Consider the following 23818-nt stretch of genomic DNA (forward strand, 5'->3'; position numbering starts at 1 on the left):
CTTGCCTCCCTAGACCTGGAAAGGACTGTCTTTGTGCCTCCGTCTTCTTCATCCTGTCTCTCCGCATGGCTCCAAGTCTTTCTACCTACTTTATTTTTCTTTTCATCCAGGTTATTCCTCCGCTCATTCATTCCCTTGTTTGCTCACCTCGCTGCCTCCAGATCCAGCTGTAGACTATCTGATACCACATTTGACCCCTTTACTTAATTGACTTTGTTGTCTCCCCAACTTCATACTTGCAGGAGAGAACTTTACTGTCTCAGGCAAAGTTAACGTTACTCTGCTGATCCCGACAGCCTCTTGTAGTCTGTGTCCAGTTCAGTGTTTCTAACCCAGAGGGTGGGAGGTAGAGACAGAGAGTACTGCTGGATCACAAGAGTTGTTCCTGGTTGTGCATTGTAAAGTAAATTTCTTTCTCTCTTATTTTAAAGGTTTGAATGTTTCAAGACAAAGAGCTCAATAAACTACCATCTGCTTTTTACCCTAGTCCTATTCAGTTTAATAGTAACCACGGTAAGTCATACTTAATCTCCAGTAAAGTGTGCCGTGTAGGAGACTGGAGTAATTAGCGTCCAGTGTTTGCGTCAAGCCATGCAGACTGAGATGTTTTTATGCAATTGGGATGTCTTATTTTTAGACTTTGCACCTTTATTTCCTTTTCAAAAATTACTTTTAATTTAAAAAAGCTTTGAAAAGTTTGTTTCTAGATTCTATTTTTTTGTGTGTATTTGAGTGTTCTGTCTATATGTTTGTGCACCATCTGTGTGACTGATGCCTGCAGAGGTCGGAAGATATTAGATCCCCTGGAGTTTCAGGTGGTCATGAGCCACTGTGTAGGTGCTGGGGACTGAATCTGGATCCTCTGTAAGAGCAACAAGTGCTCTCACCTCTGCAGTCCCAAGGATGAACTTACTCCCTCTTTCTTGTTAAAAACAACAAGTGAGGTTTTCCCCGTTGGCCATACTATGACTTTTCTTTGGAAATCTGTGCCAGGTACTAGAAGTACAAGTGACTAAGAAGCCCTCAGTAGCCATGAGGGAACTCATTCTACTAGGGATCAAAGATCGTGACTGCGAGAGTAAGGGACCCATCCTATAGTGATGTGAGAGGAGGCTCAGGTAGGACCACGTGAGCGCGTTTAGTACACCATACATGTGTGTCTTTTGTCTTTAGGAGCCATCTGTAAGCGCTAACTGTGGGACTGGAGGGATGACTCAGTAGTTAGCGTGCACACCCCTCTGTCAGGGGCTCACAGACCCGTTTCTCTAACTGTAGATGGATCTGTTGCCTTCGCAGCACCTGCACTCGTGTGCAGGAATGTTCACATGTGTGCACATGCAGACAAATAATTAAGCATTATAAAAACAAATTGCTTTAAAATTTAATTTACTCTTGAAGCCAAGATGATGTGTGTGTTTGTTATCCTAACACCTGGAGCCTAAAACAAGGATAAGAACTTTGAGGCCATCCTGAGCCACATCGTGTGTTCTAGGCCAGCTTCCGCTCTCTGACTTGTCTCAGCATGCCCCCACTTCCTTCATAACTTTAATTAAAAAAATACTGCTTGATGAGGATCACACATGGGTTTGAGGCCATCCTGGGCTATGTAATGTTTTGTTCTGAGCTTAGAACTTAGAAAACAAAAACAAAGATTACTGCCTGAACCAGGCATGAAGGCTTGAGGCTGTCCTGGGCTATGTCAAAAGACTGTGTCTGAGGAAGGAAAACAGAACCAGAGGAAAATACTGTTTGAGTCGGTCAGGAAGCTTCAGAGGAGTCTCTAAGTTAGATGTTAACTATGAGCAGGGTTTTTTCAGGCCTCTGCGCAACAGTGTGGCAAAGCATTTTTAGTCTTTTGTATTTCCATACACACAGACCTTAGAATAGCAAAGTGAATTGCTCTTTTTTGAAAATTACCATGTGCCAGATGTTTACTGAATACTTTGCCTTGATTGTCTAATTAAGTTACCATGGGCACGAATACTTTGCCTTGATTGTCTAATTAAGTTACCATGGGCACGATTGAGAGAGGTTTGATGTATGTAATTGCCCTATGGTAGGGAAGTAGTAAATGGCTCTAGTGAATGAGACAGTCTATCAGGGGATAACGTCCCATATGTGCTGTGCTTAAGAGATTAAATTTGTTCTCTAAGTAGTATTGATCCATAAAGTAGAAACATGTAATCAGACAAGTTTTAGAAAAATTATGTGTTACAGAAGATAGATTAAAGGAGTCTGGAGATTAAATACAGGAACTTTTCATACTTCATAAAATTTGGGGCTAAGATTGAAGTACTGTAACTGTGGTGAGGATGTAAAGAAGCAGCCGTGCCCAGTCTGGGATGTGTGGCCTATTGACTAGAGAGGGTAGAAGGGGAACAAAGACAGAACCTGTAGCCATGTAAGTCATGTGCATGCCTGTAGTCCCAGCACTTAGCAGGCCAAGGCATGGAATCCCAAGTTTGAAGCTAACATAGACTACACAGCAAGACCTTCTTTTAAAATTAAAACATGGAGCCAGCATGTTGGAACAAGCCTATAATCCCAGCACTCAGGAGGCAGAGGCAGGAGGATCATGAGTTAAAGGCCATTTTTTTTTTCTACATAGCAAATTCAGGGCCAGGCTACATGAGTCTTAAAATATAAAAATTAAATTTCTGGATGGTGGTGGCACACAACTTTAATCCCAGCACTCAGGAGACAGAGGCAGGCAAATCTCTGAGTTCAAGGCCAGCCTGGTCTATAGAGCAAGTTCCAGGACGGTCAGGGCTACACAGAGAAACCTTGTCTCAAAAAAACAAAACAAAACAAAAAATATGTTAAAATTAAAAGCTAAAATATATATAAGATAATAAGATTGTAGTTGTAGTTCATCTGGTAAAGTGCTTGCCTAGTGTACAGAAAGCCCTAGATTCCGTCCTCAGAACTGAGTAAAATCAAGTGTCTTGGTCAATGTCTGCATTCCCAAAACCTAGGCTAGACAGGTGGAGGCAGGAGGATCAGAAGTTTGAGGTCATCTTTAATAATATAATCAGCTTAAGACCACCCTGGGCTATGTGTTTTTAAAAAAATAAATATACTGGACCAGCAAAATGGCAGACAGCTACAAGGTGTCCTCTGCTTTGCAGATTGAACCACAAACATCTTGTTCAGAAAGATAGTTAGTAAGCGTATGCTGTGATGTAGGAAGGAATAAACTTGGTTTATGATATGTTGAGTTAAAGTATCCAGTATTAGCGATACTGGAGGCTTAACAGGTAGGTAGGCTGGACTAAAGGTACAGATCTGGGAGTTGTTTGGGGTGTAGGTTGTATCAGAAATACGGAGACCCGTGAACTGGTACCAAAGTAAAACACACCGTTAAGACTAAAAAGATACAACCCTATGGAATGCAGACATTTGAGGACCATGGAGAACTGTAGCCAGCAAAGGAGACTGAAAACAGACACCAGAGATACAGGACAGACAAGAAAGCCTCATGTCACAGAGTACAAACTGTTCTGGAAGGGAACAGTAAACAGGGAGGATGGCAAGATGGCTTAGCAGGTGAGGTGCTTGCCTTGAGACCTGACGACTTGAGTTCAACTCCCAGAACCCATGGGATGGAAGGAGAGAATTCACCCTCATAAACTGCGCTCTGACCTCACCTCGTGATGTCATATGCATACAATGAAGAAATGTAAAAACAAAAGCAGCTATTGGTTGTCTCTGAGTAGGTAAGAAAAGGGAAGCATAGCTGGGCAGTGGTGGCGCACGCCTTTAATCCCAGCACTCAGGAGGCAGAGGCAGGCAGATCTCTGTGAGTTCGAGACCAGCCTGGTCCACAAGAGCTAGTTCCAGGACAGGCTCCAAAACCACAGAGAAACCGTGTCTCGAAAAACCAAAAAAAGAAAAATAAAGAAAAAGGAAAGGGAAGCATAACCCACTAAAGGAAACTGTCAGGTGTTAAGATGGTAAACAGAATATTCACTGTTTACCAAGTCCTGTGTTCCTTTGCCTGAACTCTGTACTGGTTAATAATGGAAGAACCCTACAATTGCAGAAATGGAAAGAAGGCATGCCGTTGTTCTAACAGAGGAAATAAGTCAAGAATGCTAGCTAAGTTTATCTAGCAAGTTGGCATCAAAATCAAGATTAGACCCATTTGTAAGCTAAGAGATGTTATAATTAGAAGCAAACCCAGCAAGCTTTGGAATCAGTTGGATGTGAGTTTGAATCTAATATTTTTACTTAGTGCTCTCTCGCTTTAGTTTTCTTATGATAAAAATAAAGATAAAATAGAACGTTTTATACTAGCTATAATGTTAATGTCTGGCACATAATAAGGACTCCACAATTCTTGGCCTGGAAAGGAGAGTGTTGAAGAGACATATCCTTAAGCCTGGCCTATTGGTGCTCACCTATAATCCCTGCACTCATGAGATAGAGAGGCAGGAGGGTTGTGAGCCCAAGGCTAACCTAAGATACATGAGTTCCAGTTAGTATTTTGAAGAAAGGACACAAATTAGACACATTCTCTTCATTAAATTTATAGTTAACAGGAAATGTTTCAGTCAAAACCCTTTGACTACTTACAGGAAATAATTGTAGTCTTTTTATAGTAAACATTTCAGAAATACATTTTTAGCTAAGTTTTAAAACTATATGAAATTTCATTAGATTATTACATTAAATGAAGATGTAAAGATATCTAAGCTCAGTTCTAGATAGCAAAGAGATTATCAGCTTACAGGGAAAGCAGCAAACCAGTAGAATGCCATAGGTAGCAGTTCTCAGCTTGTGGGTCGTCACCGCCACATATCTGATAGCCTGCATATTAGATACTTATATTACATTTTATATCAGTACCAAAATTGCAGTTATGGAGTAGCAACTGAAGAGTTTTATGTTGGTGGTCACCACAGCATGAGGAACTGTGTTGAGGGTCACTGCCGCAGAGCTTATAGGTAGGTGGTGAGTGGTGGCTTCTGTTGGAAATGGAAGAGATCAGAAAAGACTTGAAGGAGGAATAGTCTGTGTTGAATTTTCAAAAGTGCTTGTGAGTTGTGGAGGATTTCTGAACAGTGAAGAGCAGTGTTTCAGATGCAGAAGGCTGAAAGTGACGGCACATCAAAGCAGCTCTGCTCTGGAGACCAGAGGGAGGCCCTGCAGGGAGACAGGAGCCTGAACTTGGTTGTGGTGGGGCAAGAGTCATTGAAGGGTTGTTTGAGTTTTGATTCCTTTGTACTGTGTCATTTAGAAGTGTGCTTCTGTAGACAATATGTGCATATTAAATCTTGCAAAAGCATTGAACTTAACACCCACAAGATTTGGGAGCCTGAAACTTGGGTTTGTGTAACTAAAGGTGTATCTAGGTAGTAAATAGTTGGGAGGCAGAGATGGGTACAAGGAATTTGTTTAAGTGGCTCCACTAGATCCTTTCACGTAGCTTAGTATTCTCCATGCTACGTCCTCCATTCTGCAGGTAAGCACCAAGTCTTTTAAGTTAATTGACAGTTGCTGACACCCTGGAGCAAGTAAGTGAAGAGCTGGAAATTTGACTCTGATCCCTAACTGCAGTGTTCTTTCTGCTGGTACAGAGACTGTCGACATAATTGTTTAATTTGTTTACCCTTCATGAATAACCTTATATCCTCCACCTTCCTTAGTGGTGACCTAAAGACCAGTGCTGATGTAGTCCACCTCTGACTGAATAGTCATTTCCTTGGCCGTGGCTAGGCTGGCTTGGGAGAAGCTGTCTGTCGGTGCTCGCCCTCCATTCGATTGGTTTTATGTAGCTGGGGTCTAGTTGGAATAACATGGGGAAGGAGAGGGCTGGGGTCTAAGAGTGGTTAGAATAGATTTATATCCCTTCCTTCACTTACGTTTCTAATAATATTTTTCAGATTTACCTAAAAGTAAAAGAGCCTATATTCCATCAGGTAATTTTTAAAAAGATTTATTTATTTCATGTTATTTATATGAGTGTTTTTTGCTTGCATGTATGTCTGTGTACCATATGCTTGCTTGTGGCCTGTGAAGATCAGGAGGTTATGAAGTTATGGTTTTCTTCCCCACATACAACAATAATGTGCACTGGTAAAAGTGGGAGTAGGTGGACTACCCATGCCCATGGTGGTTCTTACCCTCGGCCCAGAGGTTAACAATCAGGATAACTTGGTGTCCTCAGGTTGTGCCACACTCGTGTGCACACATGCAGACATACAAAGACAAGACATGCTTCAAGAGACTGGAACAGTGGCGTGCTCAGCTGGGCGTGGAAAATATGTGTGCCTTCTGCCATACCTCCTCTTTCTCATCTGCATCCTTTGTACTGTTTTTTTTTTTTTTTTTTTTTTTTAATAATAAACTACCAAACAGTTGCAATAAACACCATGGCCAAAAGAAACTTACGAGAAAAGGTTTATTTCATCTTACCATTTATAGTCTGTCATTTAGGGAAGTCAAGGTAGAATCTCAAACAGGAACCTGGAGGTAGGTGCTTAAGCTGAGAGTGTAAGATTTACTAGCTTCCTCCTCATGGATTTCTCAGCTTGCTTTTTTTTTTCTAAGGCAGGCAGTAGTGATGCACACCTTTAATCCTGGCTCTTAGGAGGCAGAGGCAGGCAAATCTTTGCGTTTGAGGTCAGCGTGGTCTACAGAGCAAGTTCCAGGACAGCCAGGACTACAGAGAAACTCAGTCACAATAAACAAACAAACAAAAAAGAGAGCAATTATAATTTAATTCCCTTTCTTCTCTCCAAACTCTCTCATATACTCCTCCCACTCCTTCAAATTCATGGCCTCTTTTTACCAAGAGAGAGAGAAAGAAAGACTAATTGTTACTGCATGCATATATGCATATGTGTATACAATTATATTCCTAAATATAACGTATTCGGTCCGTATATTGCTCCCTGTATATATGTTTTCAGAGTGATCAGTTGGCACCGGACAAGCTCTTCCTTGGGCACGCTGCTTCTCCCATTCCCACCTTCCCTCGGTTGCCTGTGTTCTTTGTGTAAGCTTCAGGCCTCATGAGCTTTTTTCCGTCCAGTTTGGCATGTGCATTGCTGCCATCCTGGTCTAGCTCATATTTGAACAGTCATGTTGGTGAGACTTTATGGGTGTAGCTTCTGATACTACCAGGAGAGACAGTCTCACAGCAAACTCCCTGGTTTTCTGGCTCTTACAGTCTTTCCATCTCTTGTGCAATATTCCCTGAGCCTTAGGTGCGGGAATTGTTTTGTCGATGTATCCATTGGAACTAGGATCCACAACTCTGCCTTTTTGATTGGCTGTGGTTATTGGAGGAGGGAGAATCTACACCCACTGCCTTAATCACAGCCTAATCCCTAATGGCAATCTATGAACATTTATTTTTATACTCACAAATAAGTGTAGTATTCACCCCTCATCAGAGAACCTTCCCTTTGCAACAGATGGAGACTACTACGGAAAACCTTGGTTTGCTTTTTAATATAACTTAGGACCATTTGCTCAAGGGTTGCACCACCCACAGTGGGCTAGGCTCTCCCACATCAATCTTCAATCAAGAAAATGCCCTCCAGACCTGCCTACAGGTCAATCTTACAGAGGCATTTTCTTAATTGAGTTTCTGCCTTCCCAGATGACTCCAGCTTATGTCAAGTTGACAAAAAACTGGCCAGCACAATTGAGAGGTGTGATAACTGAATGCATCTTTAATGTCCCGTGTAATATTTTGTTTGTTTTGTTTTGTTTGAGACGGGGTCTTATAATGCAGTGCTAGCTTACCTGGAGCTCACTGTGTAGACCAGGCTGGCCTCTGCCTCCTGAGTGCTGGCGTTAAAGGCATCAGCAACCATGCCTGGTTTATTTGTGTTTGGATTTTGCCTATTACAAATATTAGGACAACTGTAACTTTTGATTAAGGCTGTTTAGTGTCATACCACGGTTATCGTAATTCCTTGTGTTTGTACTATGGATATATAATAAAATATCTTTAGTGTTTAGTTATAGGTAAGTAATTAGAGAGGGGAGTTGGGAGGAAGGGAGGAACAGACAGAGAATGAGGCAGAGTATTGACTGCTGCCGAGTCTGGGAACAGCTGTGCTAAGTGGTATTGATCCCCCTCTCTTCTGCAGCACTTGTTCTCACTGTCTGTTCTGGGTTGTGCTCTATTTAGAGAGGGTCTCACTGTATAGCTCAAGTCGTCTTCAAACTGGAGAAGCTTCTAGCTCAGCCTTCCAGATGTAGGGAGTAGATGTGTACACCACACCCGCCTGTTTTCATTCTTCTAATGGTGTCTTCTGGTGAATCTGATGTCTGAATTTTAAGATGAATGGTTAATGGGGCTGGAGTGAGAGTTCGGTGAGAATATCTGCCTAGCAGTCAGAAGGCCTTGGGTTCAGTCCCTAGCGCATGAAGAAACAGAGAACAGTGAACGAGTTGTCTGGTCTCTTGATGGTGACACACTATCCATTATTTGAAAACAGCAGTCTTAGCTAAAGAAACACCAGTTTTGAAATTTAAGAGTCTTGGTTTCTTGATACTTGATAAGTCATCAGAAATCTCTTCAGTCTTTAATCTTTTAATTTCTTGATGTATAAAAATAGTGAAAATGGGCCAGCAAAATGGTTCAGCAGGTAAACACTGTTGCGGTGCAAGCCTGACTACTGAATTCAGCCCCTGGTTCTCATGACGAGGGGGCACCTCTGCTCGCCTGCGTCTCTCACACACAAACACCCAACAACAATAAATTACAAGCATTTTAAAGTGTTGAAGCAAATGTATCATTTTTGTAAGTGTCATGTGAAAACGATGTGGTTGTATTCAGCAAGCTTAATAATCAGATTGATGCTAACCATGCACAGGTCTAGAGAGGAAGCTCAGTGGGTGAGAACAATGCTGCTCTGATGGAGAACTGGGTGCAGTTCCCAGCACCCACGTGGCAGTCAGAACCAACCGTCTGTGACTCCAGTGCCAGGCAATCTGATGCCCTCTTCTGGCTGTGCAGGCACCAGGCATGCACATAATACACATGCATACAAGGAAACCATGTGCATTCATAAAAATAAAGGAATATGTTACAAACTATGTATTAAGATGTCAAATGACATACAAATTCCTGCCCATGATAGTTGGTGAAAAACTTTTAAAAGATATTTAACTTAGCTTTAGAGATAAGTAACACAATAAAACTAAAAGGAAAGAGTTAATAAACACCAAAGGTGTCTGCTAGACAGATTGAATTTCCTGAGAAGGAGAGTACTGATAACAATTCTTACTCACTATTAAGTCCAAGGTGACCCAGAAATCTCCAAATGAGAGCCCACATTTGATGGTCTTTCAAAATAAGGTAATACCCTGATTACATAACTGCCACATTAGATATACCAACATAGCTTAAAGCAAGGGAACAAGAAGAAAAGCATATATAAGAGTAGATAAAAAAAAGCCTAAGACGCCAGTGAAGCCTTTTAGCAGCAAATTGATATCTCTGAGAGAGACCTTCTGCTGTCTCAAGGAGCCCGGTAACTACATTTTCCTGACAGATTTCCACTGCAGATGACTCCCAGGTGTAGTACATCAGTGCACGGAATCTTGTCTTTTCTCATTTGACCCTCAGGCTTTGTAAAAACACACTGTGTAAACATTGTGAAAAGCAAGACTAAGCATTTTGAGTTAAATTTTTTTCTATTATGCTTCTTTATACATTTTATTACTAATTAGGACTGTAAGGAAGATAAGCACATTTGAAAATATAACTATATGCTACATTGTATATAAATATACACACATGTAGTATGGCTATCTGTTCATGCATATTATGCAGATTGGATTAACCAGTGTCATACTAAATGAAACTTTCTTTATAAATGAAATAGTGAGAGTTTGAAAGGATAAATGATTGGTCTGCTTTTCCTCATCTGATTATTGGCAAAGCTAGAAAAAAAGTGTTTTTTTTTTATTTCACAGCCTATATTATTATGTGATACTCTGGTGTCCAGTTACTTTGGAATCTTTTATTATGAGAAAGATCATTGTTGTGTGTTGGTGACTGACTTCGAGGTAGGGTCTAGCAATGTAGTCCAGGCTACCGTCTAACTAATGACCTCCTGCCTGCGCCTCCTGCATGATGGGAGTACTCGGTAATGGAAGTGGGTACCACCGCACCTGACTCTTCGTCTTTTTAAAGCTGACTTTAAATTGGACATGGTAGCACACAGCTATAATCCCAGCACCTGTGAGACTAAGGCACGAGGATCCAGAATTCCAGGCCAGTCTAATTTACACAGTAAGACTTTGTGTGAAATAAAAGAAAATGGGAGCTGAGGCTGTAGTAGCTCAGTGACAGAACACTTCCCTAGTACGTGTGAGGCTCTGGTCCAGGCTTTGTCACCACGGGATGGGTGGATGAATGATGGATGGATGGATGGATGGATGGATGGATGGATGGATGGATGATGGATGGACGGATGGATGGATGGATGGATGGATGGATGACGGATGGACAGACGTACAATGGATGGAATGGATGGGTAGGTAGGCAGGAAGAGTTTACTGACCACTTTCTCTTTCTCTCCTACTCAGGTCATGTATGGAATGTTGGTCTTTACATTAGTACTCCGTTCTATTTATATTGTCACGTGGTAAGTAGTTTGGGACTACCACCAACATTCTGATAAAAATAAACTCAGGCTTATAACAGTAAATCTATAGCCTAAATTGGAATACAGTAAAACCTAACTCTAGCAGAACAGTGCTAGGAAACTGTAACCCAACATTTATGACATATACTTACTAATGTGCATCATATAAAAACAAGAGTTCTAAAATTAAAGAAATTTGAAGGAAACTATGTATGAGATATCTGCTTGAATATGTATATTATTGACTAGGATGTTAAAGACTTGAAAAGTGCTACATTAAAGGAATGTGTTTGTAGGGCTGGAGAAATGGCTCAGAGGTTAAGAGCATATATATATTAAAATTAAATAATACTCATGAGATTATCTTAAATTGACCCTAACCATACAGTCCACGCTCAGCTCTGTAAGTGGTTTGTTCTGTGCAGTTTTCCCGTTTTTGTTTTTAAAATAAGCCTTTTATTTTGAGATCATGTAGAAATGCATGTATAACGTAGTATCCCAGCCAGGAGCTGACACTGGCACAGCTGAGATACAGAGCACATCAGCAGAAGGGTGCGTGCTGTGCCCTTACCCCTCTCCACTTCTCCCTGCGCTCACCCCCGGCAGTTACTAGTCCTTTCTTATAGTTTTGTCAGTCCAAGAAAGTTTGATAAATAAAAGCAGATAACGTGTACCCTCAGTATAATCTCTGGATGGTAGTGTGAACTTTCTCTTGCTGCTGTACTCCATGGTGTAGATGTACCCCAGTTGAGTAACTTACAGGTTGGGGCTGTTGTAAAGCTACTGTGAGAATCTGTGTTTTTGTAGAAACTGGAATTGCTGGGCCGTGTGGTAATTGTATGTTTAGTTTTTCTTAAAACTGAAAAAAATGTTTTCCAGCATGGCTTTTACATTTTTGCCCATAATGTATGAGTGATTCAATTTCTCTGCATCCTCATCAACAATTTTTATCTCATGAAGGCATGAAGATACACACTAGTATCTTTTAATTTGCATTTCCTAATAGTTAATCATGTTAAATTTTCCTATATTCTTTCTTTAGTGTGTTCTCTTTAGTAAAATGTTTGTTGTGCCTTTGCTCATTTTCTCTTGGATTTACAAGAATTAACAAGGGTATTTTCTTGTGTTTACAAGTTTTAAGATTTTTGTCAAATATATAATTTATAAATATTTTCCCACAATCTGACTTTGTCTTACATATTCTTTTCAGAACCTTTTTTAAATATATAATTTATTTTTACTTTATGTTCATTGGCATTTTGCCTGCATGTGTGTCTCTGTCAGGGTTTCAGAAGCCCTGGACTGTAGTTACAGACAGGTGTGAGCTGTCATGTCGGTGCTTGGAATTGAACCTGAGTCCTCTGGAAGAACAGCCAGTGCTTTAACTGCTGAGCCATTTCTCCAGCCCCCAGAATCTTTTTAGCAACCAGATATTCATAATTTTGATGTTATATTTTTAGATTTCCTTTTTGTTATTTGTTTGTTCTGAGATGGACTCTTGCTCTGTATCCTTGGCTGATCTGGAACTCGCTGTGTAGACCAGGCTGGTCTCGCACTCACAGCGCTCGTCCTACTCCTGTCTCCCGAGTGCTGGGGTTGAAGGTGTGTGCCACACCCAGCCTGGCCTTATTTATATTGAAGGTGTGTGCCACACCCAGCCTGGCCTTATTTATATTGAAGGTGTGTGCCACACCCAGCCTGGCCATATTTATATTGAAGGTGTGTGCCACACCCAGCCTGGCCATATTTATTTATTTGTCTATTTATTTTTATTTAATTTCTTTTCATTTTATATACCAGCCCTAGTTCTCCCTCACTCCCCCCCTCATCCCACCCTCCCCCACCCTTTTACTTCTGTGAGAGGGTAAGGCCTCTCTTGGGAAGTCAACAATGTCTGGCATACCAAGTTAAGTCAGGACCAAGCCCCTCCCACTATATCAAGGCTGAACAAGGTATCCCACCATAGGGATTTGGCTCTAAAAAGCCAGCTAATGTATAGCCTGGCCATTTTTTAGATTCCATTCCATCATCTCTATAGTGTGCTCTGTTTGCTCTCCATGTGTGTATACAACCCACTAAGGTCTAATGTTGTCCATTTCTAGTGTGGTGCAGAAGCCTTACCTTTCTTTCTGTGCCCGTGGTAGTTTACTGGGGACATTTGGGATCTGCTGCGTCTCGGGTCTGGAGCCTGTGACTACGATTGCAGGCATCTCTGTGCATCCCACTGCACCCTGTCTTCTGGAAGTTGGCTGGCAACTCTGGCCTTACTTCATTTGCAGTTTCTGCCTTTGCTGTCATTTGGTCTTCCCCTTGTGTCTTCACATGGCCATGTTCTTGTAAGGACACCTGTCTTCTCAAAATACAGGTCTGTTCCAGTCTAGCCTCGTCTGGGATATCGGCAGTGACCCTAGTTAGAAATAAAGTCGCATTCTGAAGTACTAGGGGTAGGGATTCAGTGTATTTTGGAGGTGGAGACGAGAATAATTTAACATGTCTTGTTCCATTTAAAATATAATTGCCTAAAATATTTTCTCTACATAAATTTAGAACCACATCAGATAACATTATGATTTTTGCCTCAGTTGTAGTACATTTTCTTTAAAAACTCAAGGAAAGGGAAATATGTTTTCTGGTTCTGTCACTTGAGACAAGATAGTCTTGTTATATTGCCCAGACTGGCCTGAACTTGTGATCCTTCTCTTCTTCCTGGATACCTAATAAGGATTGAAATCTGAACTTCCAATTTGCTAAATGGCTTGGGAAGGAACTACAGTGTGTGTGTGTGTGTGTGTGTGTGTGTGTGATGTATGACTATAAAAGGTGGTTATTATTTTAAGTTTTCTGTCTTGTGAGGCTGGCCCTTTTCATGATTTATTGACTGTAGAAAGTAGATTTTGTTGGGAACTTTTCTGTCTGTGCCTAGACTTCACATGCTGGCTAGTTCCCTTCCAAGTCCAGAGTATGCTAGCCCAAAAGAATGTATATGGTACTGGGTAGTAGTCATCCACACTTTTAATCCCAGCATTTGGGAGGCAGAAGCAGGCGAGTCTCTGTGAGTTCGAGGTCAGCCTGGTCTACATAGCTAGTACCTGGTATCCAGGGCTACACAAAGAAACCCTGTCTCAAAAAACCAAACAAACAAACAAAAAAAGAATGCATATGGTAGGTAAATCTGAAGAGTATTGTGCTAAATAAAATAAGCCGGGCCTACGTAGAAATACCACTCAAGCTGGTGAGATGGCTTAGCAAGTAAAAGGTAAATGCCACCAAGACTGTAATCTGCGCTCTGTCTGTGGGGCCACATGGTGGGAGGAGAGAACCAACTCCTGTGAGCTGCCCTTCATATGGGCCCCGTGGTACCTGCGTGCACACACCACAATAAATAAGTAAATAATAAATGTGATTTTTAAGAAATCAGTTTTAGCCTGACAGTGGTGGAGCATGTCTTTAATCCCAGCACTCGGGAAGCAGAGGCAGATGTGAGTTTGAGGCCAGCCTGGTCTACAGAGTGAGTTTCAGGACAGGCAGGGCTACAGAGAAACCCTGTCTTGAAAAACCAACCAACCAAACAAACAACAACAACAAAAAAAAAAAAACCCCAAAAACATCAAAATCAGTTTTTTTTTAAAAAAATACCAAGTATACCACACAGTCTTTTTTACATGCAGAAACTGAAAGTGCTGAACTCTTGAAAGTGTGGAATAAATGGTGGTTGTATGAGTCTGGGGTGGGGCAGCAAGGCAATTGGGGGAAATCTTGGTGGGAGGGTGCGAAGTGTCAGACAGGAGGAAGAGGTTCTTGAGTTCTGTTGTACAAGTTTGCAGTGGTTAGTGATGTGCATTCAAAACAGCTCAAAGGAGTAAATGTCAACTATGTTACCACAGAAAATGGCAAATGAGATAGAGACGTTAATTAGCCTGATTTAGTCATTCCACATTGTATACAGAGAACACGAGGATGTGTCCCATAAATATATATAATCATAATTTGTTGTAATGTGTCAATTAAAATATTAATTTTAAAAGAAAGCACAGGGAGCTTACCACTATCATCTTCCAGGTCTCAGAGCCCATACCTAGCCTATTTCCTTCTCCCTACTTTTCAAAGTCTTCTGATGTCTGCTTAATATTACATGTAATATACACGATTTTGCAGAATTTAGTGGAAAGAATAGAAAAAACTCAGTTTATTCCATTTTTGCAGAAGCACAAGTCTCTACTTTATTCTGTTTGTAATCTGAGTGCCTTAGGGAGATGTCAAGACATGAAACAGCTTCAGTCTGACAGGATATAGGCATGCTGAGAAACACAGATACCTTTAGAAAAGGACTTGCCAGATGGGCTTGGTAAAGGCTCTTCCCTCTAAGCCTGATGATCTGAGTTCAGTCCTCAGAACCAACATGTTAAACTTTTAAAAGGGGAGAACCAACCACCAAAAGCAACATGCCAAGGTGCCAACAAAACACACATACACACACACACACACACAGAGAGAGAGAGAGAGAGAGAGAGAGAGAGAGAGAGAGAGAGAGAGAGAGACCCACCCCCTTTGTATAATAAAAAGATTTTTAAGTATTTACTTGTAACAATTTTCATGAAATAAAATAATCTTTTATCTGCCTTGCAAGTATTCTTTCTTGTATCTCTGTTTAGTAATGACTTCATTTAGTGTTGTTCATTTTCTCCTTACCTGTCCCTGACTACACTATGAGGTTTTTTGTTGTTGGTGGTGGTGGGTTTTGTTTGTTTGTTTTTCGTGATAGGGTTTCTCTGTGTAGCCAAGACTGTCCTGGTACTCACTCTGTAGATCAGGCAGGCCTTGAACTCAGAGATCTGCCTGCCTCTGCCTTTCCAGTGCTGGGATTCAGGGCATTTAAAGGAGTGTACCCCCTCCTCTGAGCTCATTGTGAGCTTCTTAAGACTTAGTTAACTTGATAATCACTAGAACCCAGGAAAATACTTCTGTGTAAAGGTTCTTAATATCAAATAGAAATTCTCAAATTTTGTTTTCAAATGTGACTGAGATCTTAAAATTCCTTCATTAACAAAACACTAAAAAGTTCTGAATAAAACACAATAAATGTATCTAGTTTAAAAAGGTATAAGAATTCCAGAGCATCAAGCTCAAAGAAGGAGCTGTAGAGATAAATGAGTGTGTATAATAGTTGGCTTGAAGGCCCTGGAAGATGCTAGCACACTGATATCTTTAGTATCAAGAGCCTCAGAATAAACAGAAAACAAAGATTTCTAGTTGAGGGCCTAAAAGATTGCTTGGCGAGTAAAGGTGCTGCCAAACCTGATTACTTGAGTTCAATCCCCATCTCACATGTGCTGCCAAACCTGATTACTTGAGTTCAATCCCCATCTCACATGGTGGAAAAGGAGAGCCAAATCCTTTGAATTGGCCTCTGACCTCCGCATGTATACCCTGGTACTCATTGCATGTGTACACCTGTATGTATGCACACACAAAATAAATACATATACAATGATTTTTTTAAAAACCTGGATAATTTGAATTCTTTTTCCATCACCATGTCACATGAACTAGAACCAGAAAGATACTAAAAGCAAATGCCCTCCAGTAAAAGAAGGTGGTAACTTTCAGTCTAAAGTTTTAGGTTTTACACACACACACACACACACATACACACACACACACGACTCCTTTGAGAATTTGTGAAGAAATGTAGTGAGGCTGGTTGTTCATGTTTGCTCCCATACTACATTACCAAGTGGGGTAGACACTGTCCAGTTTTGTGCAGATAATTTGCAAGAGGGTACTCACTGTTCATCTGGAATATCCGCTTTACTGTGCAGTTTAGAAGGTAGAAATTTAAATGATTTTTCAAGAACTGCCTTCCCCTCCTTAACAAAATGTGGAAGAAAAGACAAAATAGAATCGAGGTCAAAGTGCCTTAGGAAGCCAGGTCCGTAGTCCCTGTGGTCAGAATTCCCCTGGGAATGAACGGTACCATCGGTAGATCTCCGTCAGTCTGTAATGCTTACTTACACAGTGAAGGGCGTGCATTAAAGGAGCTGATCAGAATCTCTCTACGTGAAGTAAGAAGGTAATAAAAGTTTCCTCTACTGAAGCAAGAAGACTGCAGGTTTGAAGCTAGCTTGGGCTACTAACAGTACCCTCTCTCAAAATGAAAAAGAAGGGAAGCCAGGTTTGGCAGCACACGACTTTAATCCCTGTTCTTGGGAGGCAGAGGCAGGAGTATTTATGAGTTCAAGGCCAAACAAGACTGTGTAGTGAGAACCCAGCTCAGAAAGGATGGCATGGGGGCAGTTAGAAGTACTGAACTAATCTTTCAATGTCAAGAATTAGAAATCAAAGGCCCAATGTGGTGGCACTCACCTGGAACCCCTGCACTTGGGAGGTGGATCCTGAGTCCAGTGTTATCCTTGGCTGCATAGCAAGTTCAAGACCAGCCTGGGCTACATGAGACCCTGCTTCAAAACAACAAACTAGAAATCATGATTATAGTAAACCTGAAGGGAAATGAATGATAGAAATACCAAAGCACATGGTATTTAAAGGTATTGACATCTACTTTGCTTCTACCTGGCACTGCACTAGGACTACAATAGAAACCTTTATTTTAAAAGCATAAAGGCACAAAGAAAAGATTGAGTAAAACCTTCAAAACTGGAAGGTAAATAGATTTCTACTAACATCATTAAATTAACCTAGAAAGAAACATCCTAAGCCAAGAAGCTCATGTTTTCAAGTATCAGACAAGTAGCAGGAACACACAGTCTAGGAAATATTTGAGAAACATAACTAGAAATCAGAATGGTTTTGAATTTCCAAAAGCCACATTGGAAATTTGAAGACAGTAGACCAGTGCCATTGAATTTCTGAAGAAAAATTTCTAACCTGGAATTCTATAATCAATCAAACTATCAGTAAGGTGTGGAGAAAAGTATGTTTTCATATATTAAAGTTTCCAAAAGAAATTTAGATCCAGTAAACTGTTGGTCAAGACTACTCTCCTATTAGAAAATTTGTTTCACCAAAAAAAGAACAGTAGAAAAAGGAAGAAAGCGTGGGATTCAAGACAGAACAACCCAGGGGAGAGCTGACGGCAGTTCCTAAGGGAGAGAGAAGAGAAAGCCATTCTCAGATGATAGCTTACACAGGCAGGCAGGCTGAACGTAAAGCCTATGACATCAGACACAGATACTCTGGGAACTTTATGTATTTTATCCTCATACCCTGAGCTGTATGGGTAGTGTACCTCCAGAACCTTGTCTGTACTGAGCGGCATGGATCATGTGTTGATAGAGTTCTTGCTCTCTCCTCGCGCCCTGCTGCCTGAATAACCAAAGACATTCATTTCACCCCACTGAAGAATTTTGCTTTGTACTACTCGTGAGAGCTGCTGATTGGCTATGGTAAGTTTAGAAAAACACCATTGATCCAGGGATGGTAGCACATACCTTTAATCCTAGCACTTGGTAGACAGAGACAGGAGGACCAAGAGTTCAAAGTCATCCACTATAAGTTCCAGGGTAACCTTAGCTACATGGCTGTCCTGCCTCAAAAAATTCAAAACATAGGTAAAAACATAAAAAAAAATCACTATTTACATGTAAATATTTACAGCCAAAACAAAAAATCTTTTTAAAAAATCTGTTCTTACTATTTACCATATTTAAAAATAAAAGGTAAAAACTACATAACTGTAGATTTACAGAAAGTGTCCTGTAAAATTCAATACATGTTCGCAATCTAAAAACAAAAGAGCTTACCAATTAGTGGTAAAAAGGAATTTTCTTAGCCTATAAATTCTGTAGCATATAGCATACCTAAAATGAGGTTTTTTTTTTCAATTCCTATAGTAGTTAAAATAAAATAAGGTTATTATAGTATCACCATTTTACTCAGAATTGTGCTGATGGGAGTCCTGTCTAACATGGTGTTTGAGGCTAACACAAGCGTGTACAAGAGTCACATAGTAAAGTGTACAGTCACAGGAGAAGCCTCCCATGGCGAAGATATGCTGTTCCCTAGAGACATGTAAACAGACAGTAGTAGCCAGTGGTAATGAGTGCTCTGGAGGAAACTCACTCCCATCTACTACCAGAGAGGGCTACAGAAACACATTCCAAGAACAGTGTGCTTTTGAAGAAACTGAGCTCGTAAGACCCTTGTCTTGTTTTCTCAGAAGTACTCAGAATTCTTGTCACACAACTCCATTCTTGGACAGTGTTCCAGATTTGTGCATTAAAAACAACAGTATTTTCCTGAGAAACTAAAGTTCTAAGTAAATGGAGAGAGATACTCCGTCTGAGAAAGATGCTCCTTCTGAGAAAGATACTCCCTTACAGGTTAGAAAAGTTAGTATCATTAAGGTGTCAGTTTTCCAGCTTTGTCTACAGGTTAAAAAAAATCACAATCAAAATATTTTCAGGCTATTAGTAAAAAATGTGGTATTTGCTGGGCATAACAGTGAATACTTTAATCACAGCACTGGGGAAGCAGGCCAAAGAAGTTCACATAAACAGTTCCAGGTGTATTAGTATATTCTGTGATGTAGGTGTGTGTGTGTGTGTGTTCAGTGCCTGGCAGAAAATGTGATTCAATGTTAATAGTTCTCCCATCAGTAAGAAATCCCATCACTGAAAAATTGTTGGGCAATTATATCGGGTTATCTCCTTCATATACTTAACAGTCTTGATGGACCATTCGCTCTCAGAACCTTTAAATAGCTAAACGTTCAGCAACTATCTAGGCACAGTGGTGAACCTGCTGTGGTCGCTGCTCCTGGGAGGTTGAGGCAAGAGAACTGCAGGAGCCCAGACATTTGAGACCAGCCTGAACATAGCAAGACTCTCCTCAAAAAATCTGTTTAAAGTATGTAATACATGTTTGACAAAGACATTAAATTAATAAATGGGTTTGCTCTTCGTCTCCTGAGGACTTTTCTTTCTCATAAAAATGATGATTTCCAGCTGTCACATGATCTGGACTTGAAGACTTGTCATTTTGCTTTTCTTTTCCCTGCAGGGTTTATCCATGGCTTAGAGGATTGGGCTATACGTCCTTGACTGTCTTTTTGTTGGGATTTTTATTGTGGAATGTAGATAACATCTTCTGTGATTCACTGAGGTAAGATATATTTTCATTCCTAGAAAATAATTTTGGAAGCATTATATTTAGCAGAGAATTTTGTAGGCATTTTAGTGTCCTAAAATGAATTTTACCAGTGTTGACACTGTATAGCACAGTAAAATTAAACTCTGGGAATACCTATTTACATTGCCTGAAAGTTTAAACCTCAGAATATTTTATAATCTTTTGTGTATCAAAAACTATACAGTTAATCACAGATTTACTGTATCTTTGAAAACTGGTGTGGTGGTACAAGCCTTCAATCCCAGCACTTGAGAGGCAGAGGCATTCAGATCTCTGTGAGTTCGAGGCCAGCCTGGTCTACAAAGTGAATTTCAGGACAGCCAGGACTATTGCACAAGGAAACCCTGTCTTTAAAAAAAAAGAAAGAAAAAAGAAAAGAAATGGCCTAATCTGCTTCATGAAGTAAACATAAGCATCGGAATGCATGTTAACCTTGCCAAGGACGGCGTCAGTCAGCAAGGCCTTAGACTGTTAGAAACCTGGAAGTTGTGTGGCCTGGTCTCTGCAGATTTATTACAGGAAAGGAGAAGGAAGGAGGTATAGCCTAAGATTAAAGGACTTGAGAGAGATATTATGCTAACATCAGCTCAGATGGTCGAGCGCTTGTCTGATATGCACGAGACCCTGAACTGGGTCACCAGCACCAAAAGCCAAAGCCAGTGGTTAACAATGTCATTATTAGCCTTTGTGGTCTTGGTTCACTATGAAGACATGAACACAAGTATTGGACTTGATTAATAATTAAGTTGTTATACTAGAGGGTTATTACTAATATCTTAGATATGAAAATAGTATTGTAGCTATGTTTTAAAGAAGTTTTTCTAGTGACATATACTGAAATATCTAGTGATAAAATATGTCTAGACTTTTCCTCAAAGTAACGTGGGAGAGAGACATAGATGAAGGTTCTCTGAACTTGGATTTAGCATAATTGGATCATTATTGAAGTTGGGTTGTAAGGATCATTATTTAGCTTACTTTTGAGGAGGGTGATTTGTTTTTTTCGAGACAGGGTCTCACACAGCCCAGGTTGGCCTTGAGATCACTAAGTAACCAAGGATGGTCTTGAATTCCTTACATCCTGTCTCCAGCTCCCAGTGTTAGAATCACAAGCAGATGCCACCGCCACATATGGCTCTTACTTTGCATACCTTTGCCTGTGTTTGAGATTCTCTATAATTCCCATTTTATATGTACATGTGGAACTTTAAATGTAGATAAGTAAGTGTATACTTTTCTTAAATCCCTATACTAAAAAGTTATGTGAATATAGACAAATAAATACATACTAAATACTAAGATCAAGCTGGATATGGTGGTGAATGCCCATAATCCCAGCACTCTAGGTAGGAGGTTCAAGACATGAAAGCCAGCCTAGACTACTTGAGACCCTGGGAAACTAAGATCTAGATGCATGCTTCTGAACTAGAAACATCCAGCAACATGCCTAGGAGAGCTGAGCGGGTAGCCATCCCTGGGTGTGACCCACTAACTCGTATGGTGGCCTCAAGTTGGCTTTCCACATTGGTTTTCTTCTCTAGTGAATATTAGTATGATATATACTTATTTAATCAAAAGAATTTGAGACCCACCCAGACTCAGGTAACTTACTTGGGGAACTATGTTAATCTACAGATTTTAAGTTCCTGCCACATATAGTTTTGCTAATGCCCACTTCCTCAAAAAGCACTTAGATGTGAAACCATAGATATTAAAAGAATTTATAAGCTATATAGTGGTATACTGAGATGAAAGGAAGTGCGTGTGTGTTCTTTCCTGAGCAGATAGCTAACTGTATTCGTGTTTCTCAAAGTGAGTTCCAGAAAATAGCTGTTCCTAAGTATTAATAGAGTACTACTTAAAAACAAAAACAGTTTCCATGGGTTAGTGGTTACCTGGAACAGAAGGATGCATTCTGGGTAAGACTATTCAAAACCTTTAATTAATTAAATACATTAAAGTTAATAAGAGGTCAATAAATTGTCTTCTACATTAATTTGAGTCATTTCTTTATGAACCTTTTGGAAATATTGTTTGTTCCACAATACCCTTTTAGAAAACAATACAGTGACTGTACAGAACTTAGATAATTTCCATATTTTACAATATTTCAAAGTGTAACATATCTTCAGTTATAAAAGTGCCCTCCCCCTTCTCCACGCAGGAACTTTCGAAAGAGAGCGCCCCCTATCCTTGGTGTCACGACACAGTTTCATGCATGGTGGCATATTTTAACTGGCCTGGGCTCTTATCTTCACATCCTTTTCAGGTAGGAAATAAAGGCTTTTTGATGTAGTATTGGAAGAGTTTTGCCTATTTTTTTTTGACTTTATGCTTCAAGAAGGAAGGTGTAAATATAAAATGTTGGAGACAGAATCAGCATTTCAGCACTGCCTTTGCCACTGGGTGACCATAAGAATTCCCTTCCCAGCCAAATGGTGGTGGCGCACGCCTTTAATCCCAGCGCTCGGGCGGCAGAAGAAAGCGAATTTCTGTGAGTTTGAGGCCAGCCTGGTCTACAGGAGCTAATTCCAGGACAGGCTCCAAAGCTACAGAGAAATCCTTGAAAAAAGAGTTTCCTTCCCTTCTCACATTATGTCGTGTGTGTCATGTGCATGAGGGCAGGAGCAGCTGGTAGCTGGGGATTCTCTCGTGTACTCCAGAAGTAGGTGGCTGACAGCTGACTAGTTCACACCCAAGTCTCCACAAGAGGTGTGAGGGTGTGTGTTCTTAGAGTGTTCAGTCCAGACCTTCTCTGATGGAAGGCTCCTTTTCCAGAAATAACTTGGTTATCACTTTGTTCTCTTTGAAACTGTTTATGATTAGACACTTTTGGCAAAAATGGACAAGTCACACCTCCATAGCATCCTTCCCCAGTTATTAGGCCTTATCTTCCGTCAAATCATCTATTTGTGGTTGATTTAAAAAAAAAAAAACTTTTATTTTGCTTTGCCTGCACATATATTTTTAATTTATTTTACTATGTTTTACTGGCACACATTTCTGTGTGCCACGTGTGTGCCTGGTGCCTGCAAAGGCCAGCAGAGGCCATCGGGTCCCTTGGAACTGGAGCTGCAGATGGTTATGAGCCATCAGTGCTGAGCTGTCTCTGTTACCCCTCGAAGTGTTTATGATGAGTTACGTTTGTATTTACTCATCTTCCTCCCCGCCGGGTATAAGTTCATCCGTTGCCACCTTTCAGATGTGAGAATAACACCTAATGTGTAGTCAGCAACCAGTGTATGTCTTTAATGAACGAATGTGTACGTGGTCATGTCTTCACCAATGGCACGTTAGCCTCAGAATCTTTGTGGGAACAAAGTGAAATGTTTATAGGAAAAAGAAGCTCGGCGGTGGTGGCACACACCTTTAACTACAGCACTCAGGAGGCAGAGGCCGACAGAGTGAGTTCCAGGACAACCAGAACTTTCCAAAAAAAGAAAAGAAAGAAAAAAAAAACGTTTCTTTGAACCAGAAATTCATGGTGGCTTGGGTCTGATCTTGAGGGACAAATGATGGAGGTTGAAGGTCAGACTACAGAATGAAAATCATGTAATCATGTATTCTTTAAGACCAGAAGGTGCACGAGAAACAAAACTGAGGGGTTCATGTGTGCAGGAGAATGTAGCATAGTCACACTAAGTTTTACAAATTTAACAAGTAGGTTCTTGCAACGTTTACATTCTTATTAGAAATATTAGAAAATTATGTTTTGTATTTTTGTCACTATTCCAATGCATTTAAATAGTGTAGTGTACATAAAACTGTGGTGTATTCTTGACAGCCCAGTGTCTGTGTGTGCTCTGCTTTGCTGGTCTAATCTCAGCTCCAGCAGTGACTCACTTTAAAGACAGACACCAACGAAACTGTTACTCTCTGGGTTTCTCATGCCTTTATTTAATTAAGACTCACTTTAAAGACAGACACCAACGAAACTGTTACTCTCTGGGTTTCTCATGCCTTTATTTAATTAATGCTTACAGCTGCGTTTGCAAAGGTGGACTTGTGATACCAGCCACGTGGGGCATTATAATGCGATGCTTGGTCTAAAGTACAGA

At 40.4% G+C, this 23818-nt stretch overlaps 1 protein-coding gene across 1 annotated transcript in view; it reads left to right on the top strand.

Annotated features, from left to right (window-relative positions):
- Positions 1-23818, top strand: part of Acer3 (alkaline ceramidase 3) — a 70378-nt gene that overhangs the window by 42209 nt on the left and 4351 nt on the right. The window contains exons 5-9 of the mRNA XM_057756171.1: positions 432-513; positions 5886-5921; positions 10555-10613; positions 19632-19733; positions 21925-22029. Coding sequence (XP_057612154.1) covers positions 432-513; positions 5886-5921; positions 10555-10613; positions 19632-19733; positions 21925-22029 — 384 coding nt within the window. The remainder of the gene's footprint in view (positions 1-431; positions 514-5885; positions 5922-10554; positions 10614-19631; positions 19734-21924; positions 22030-23818) is intronic.

The sequence above is a fragment of the Chionomys nivalis genome, chromosome 23 (assembly GCF_950005125.1).
Source record: "Chionomys nivalis chromosome 23, mChiNiv1.1, whole genome shotgun sequence".
NCBI classification, from domain to species: Eukaryota; Metazoa; Chordata; class Mammalia; order Rodentia; family Cricetidae; genus Chionomys; species Chionomys nivalis.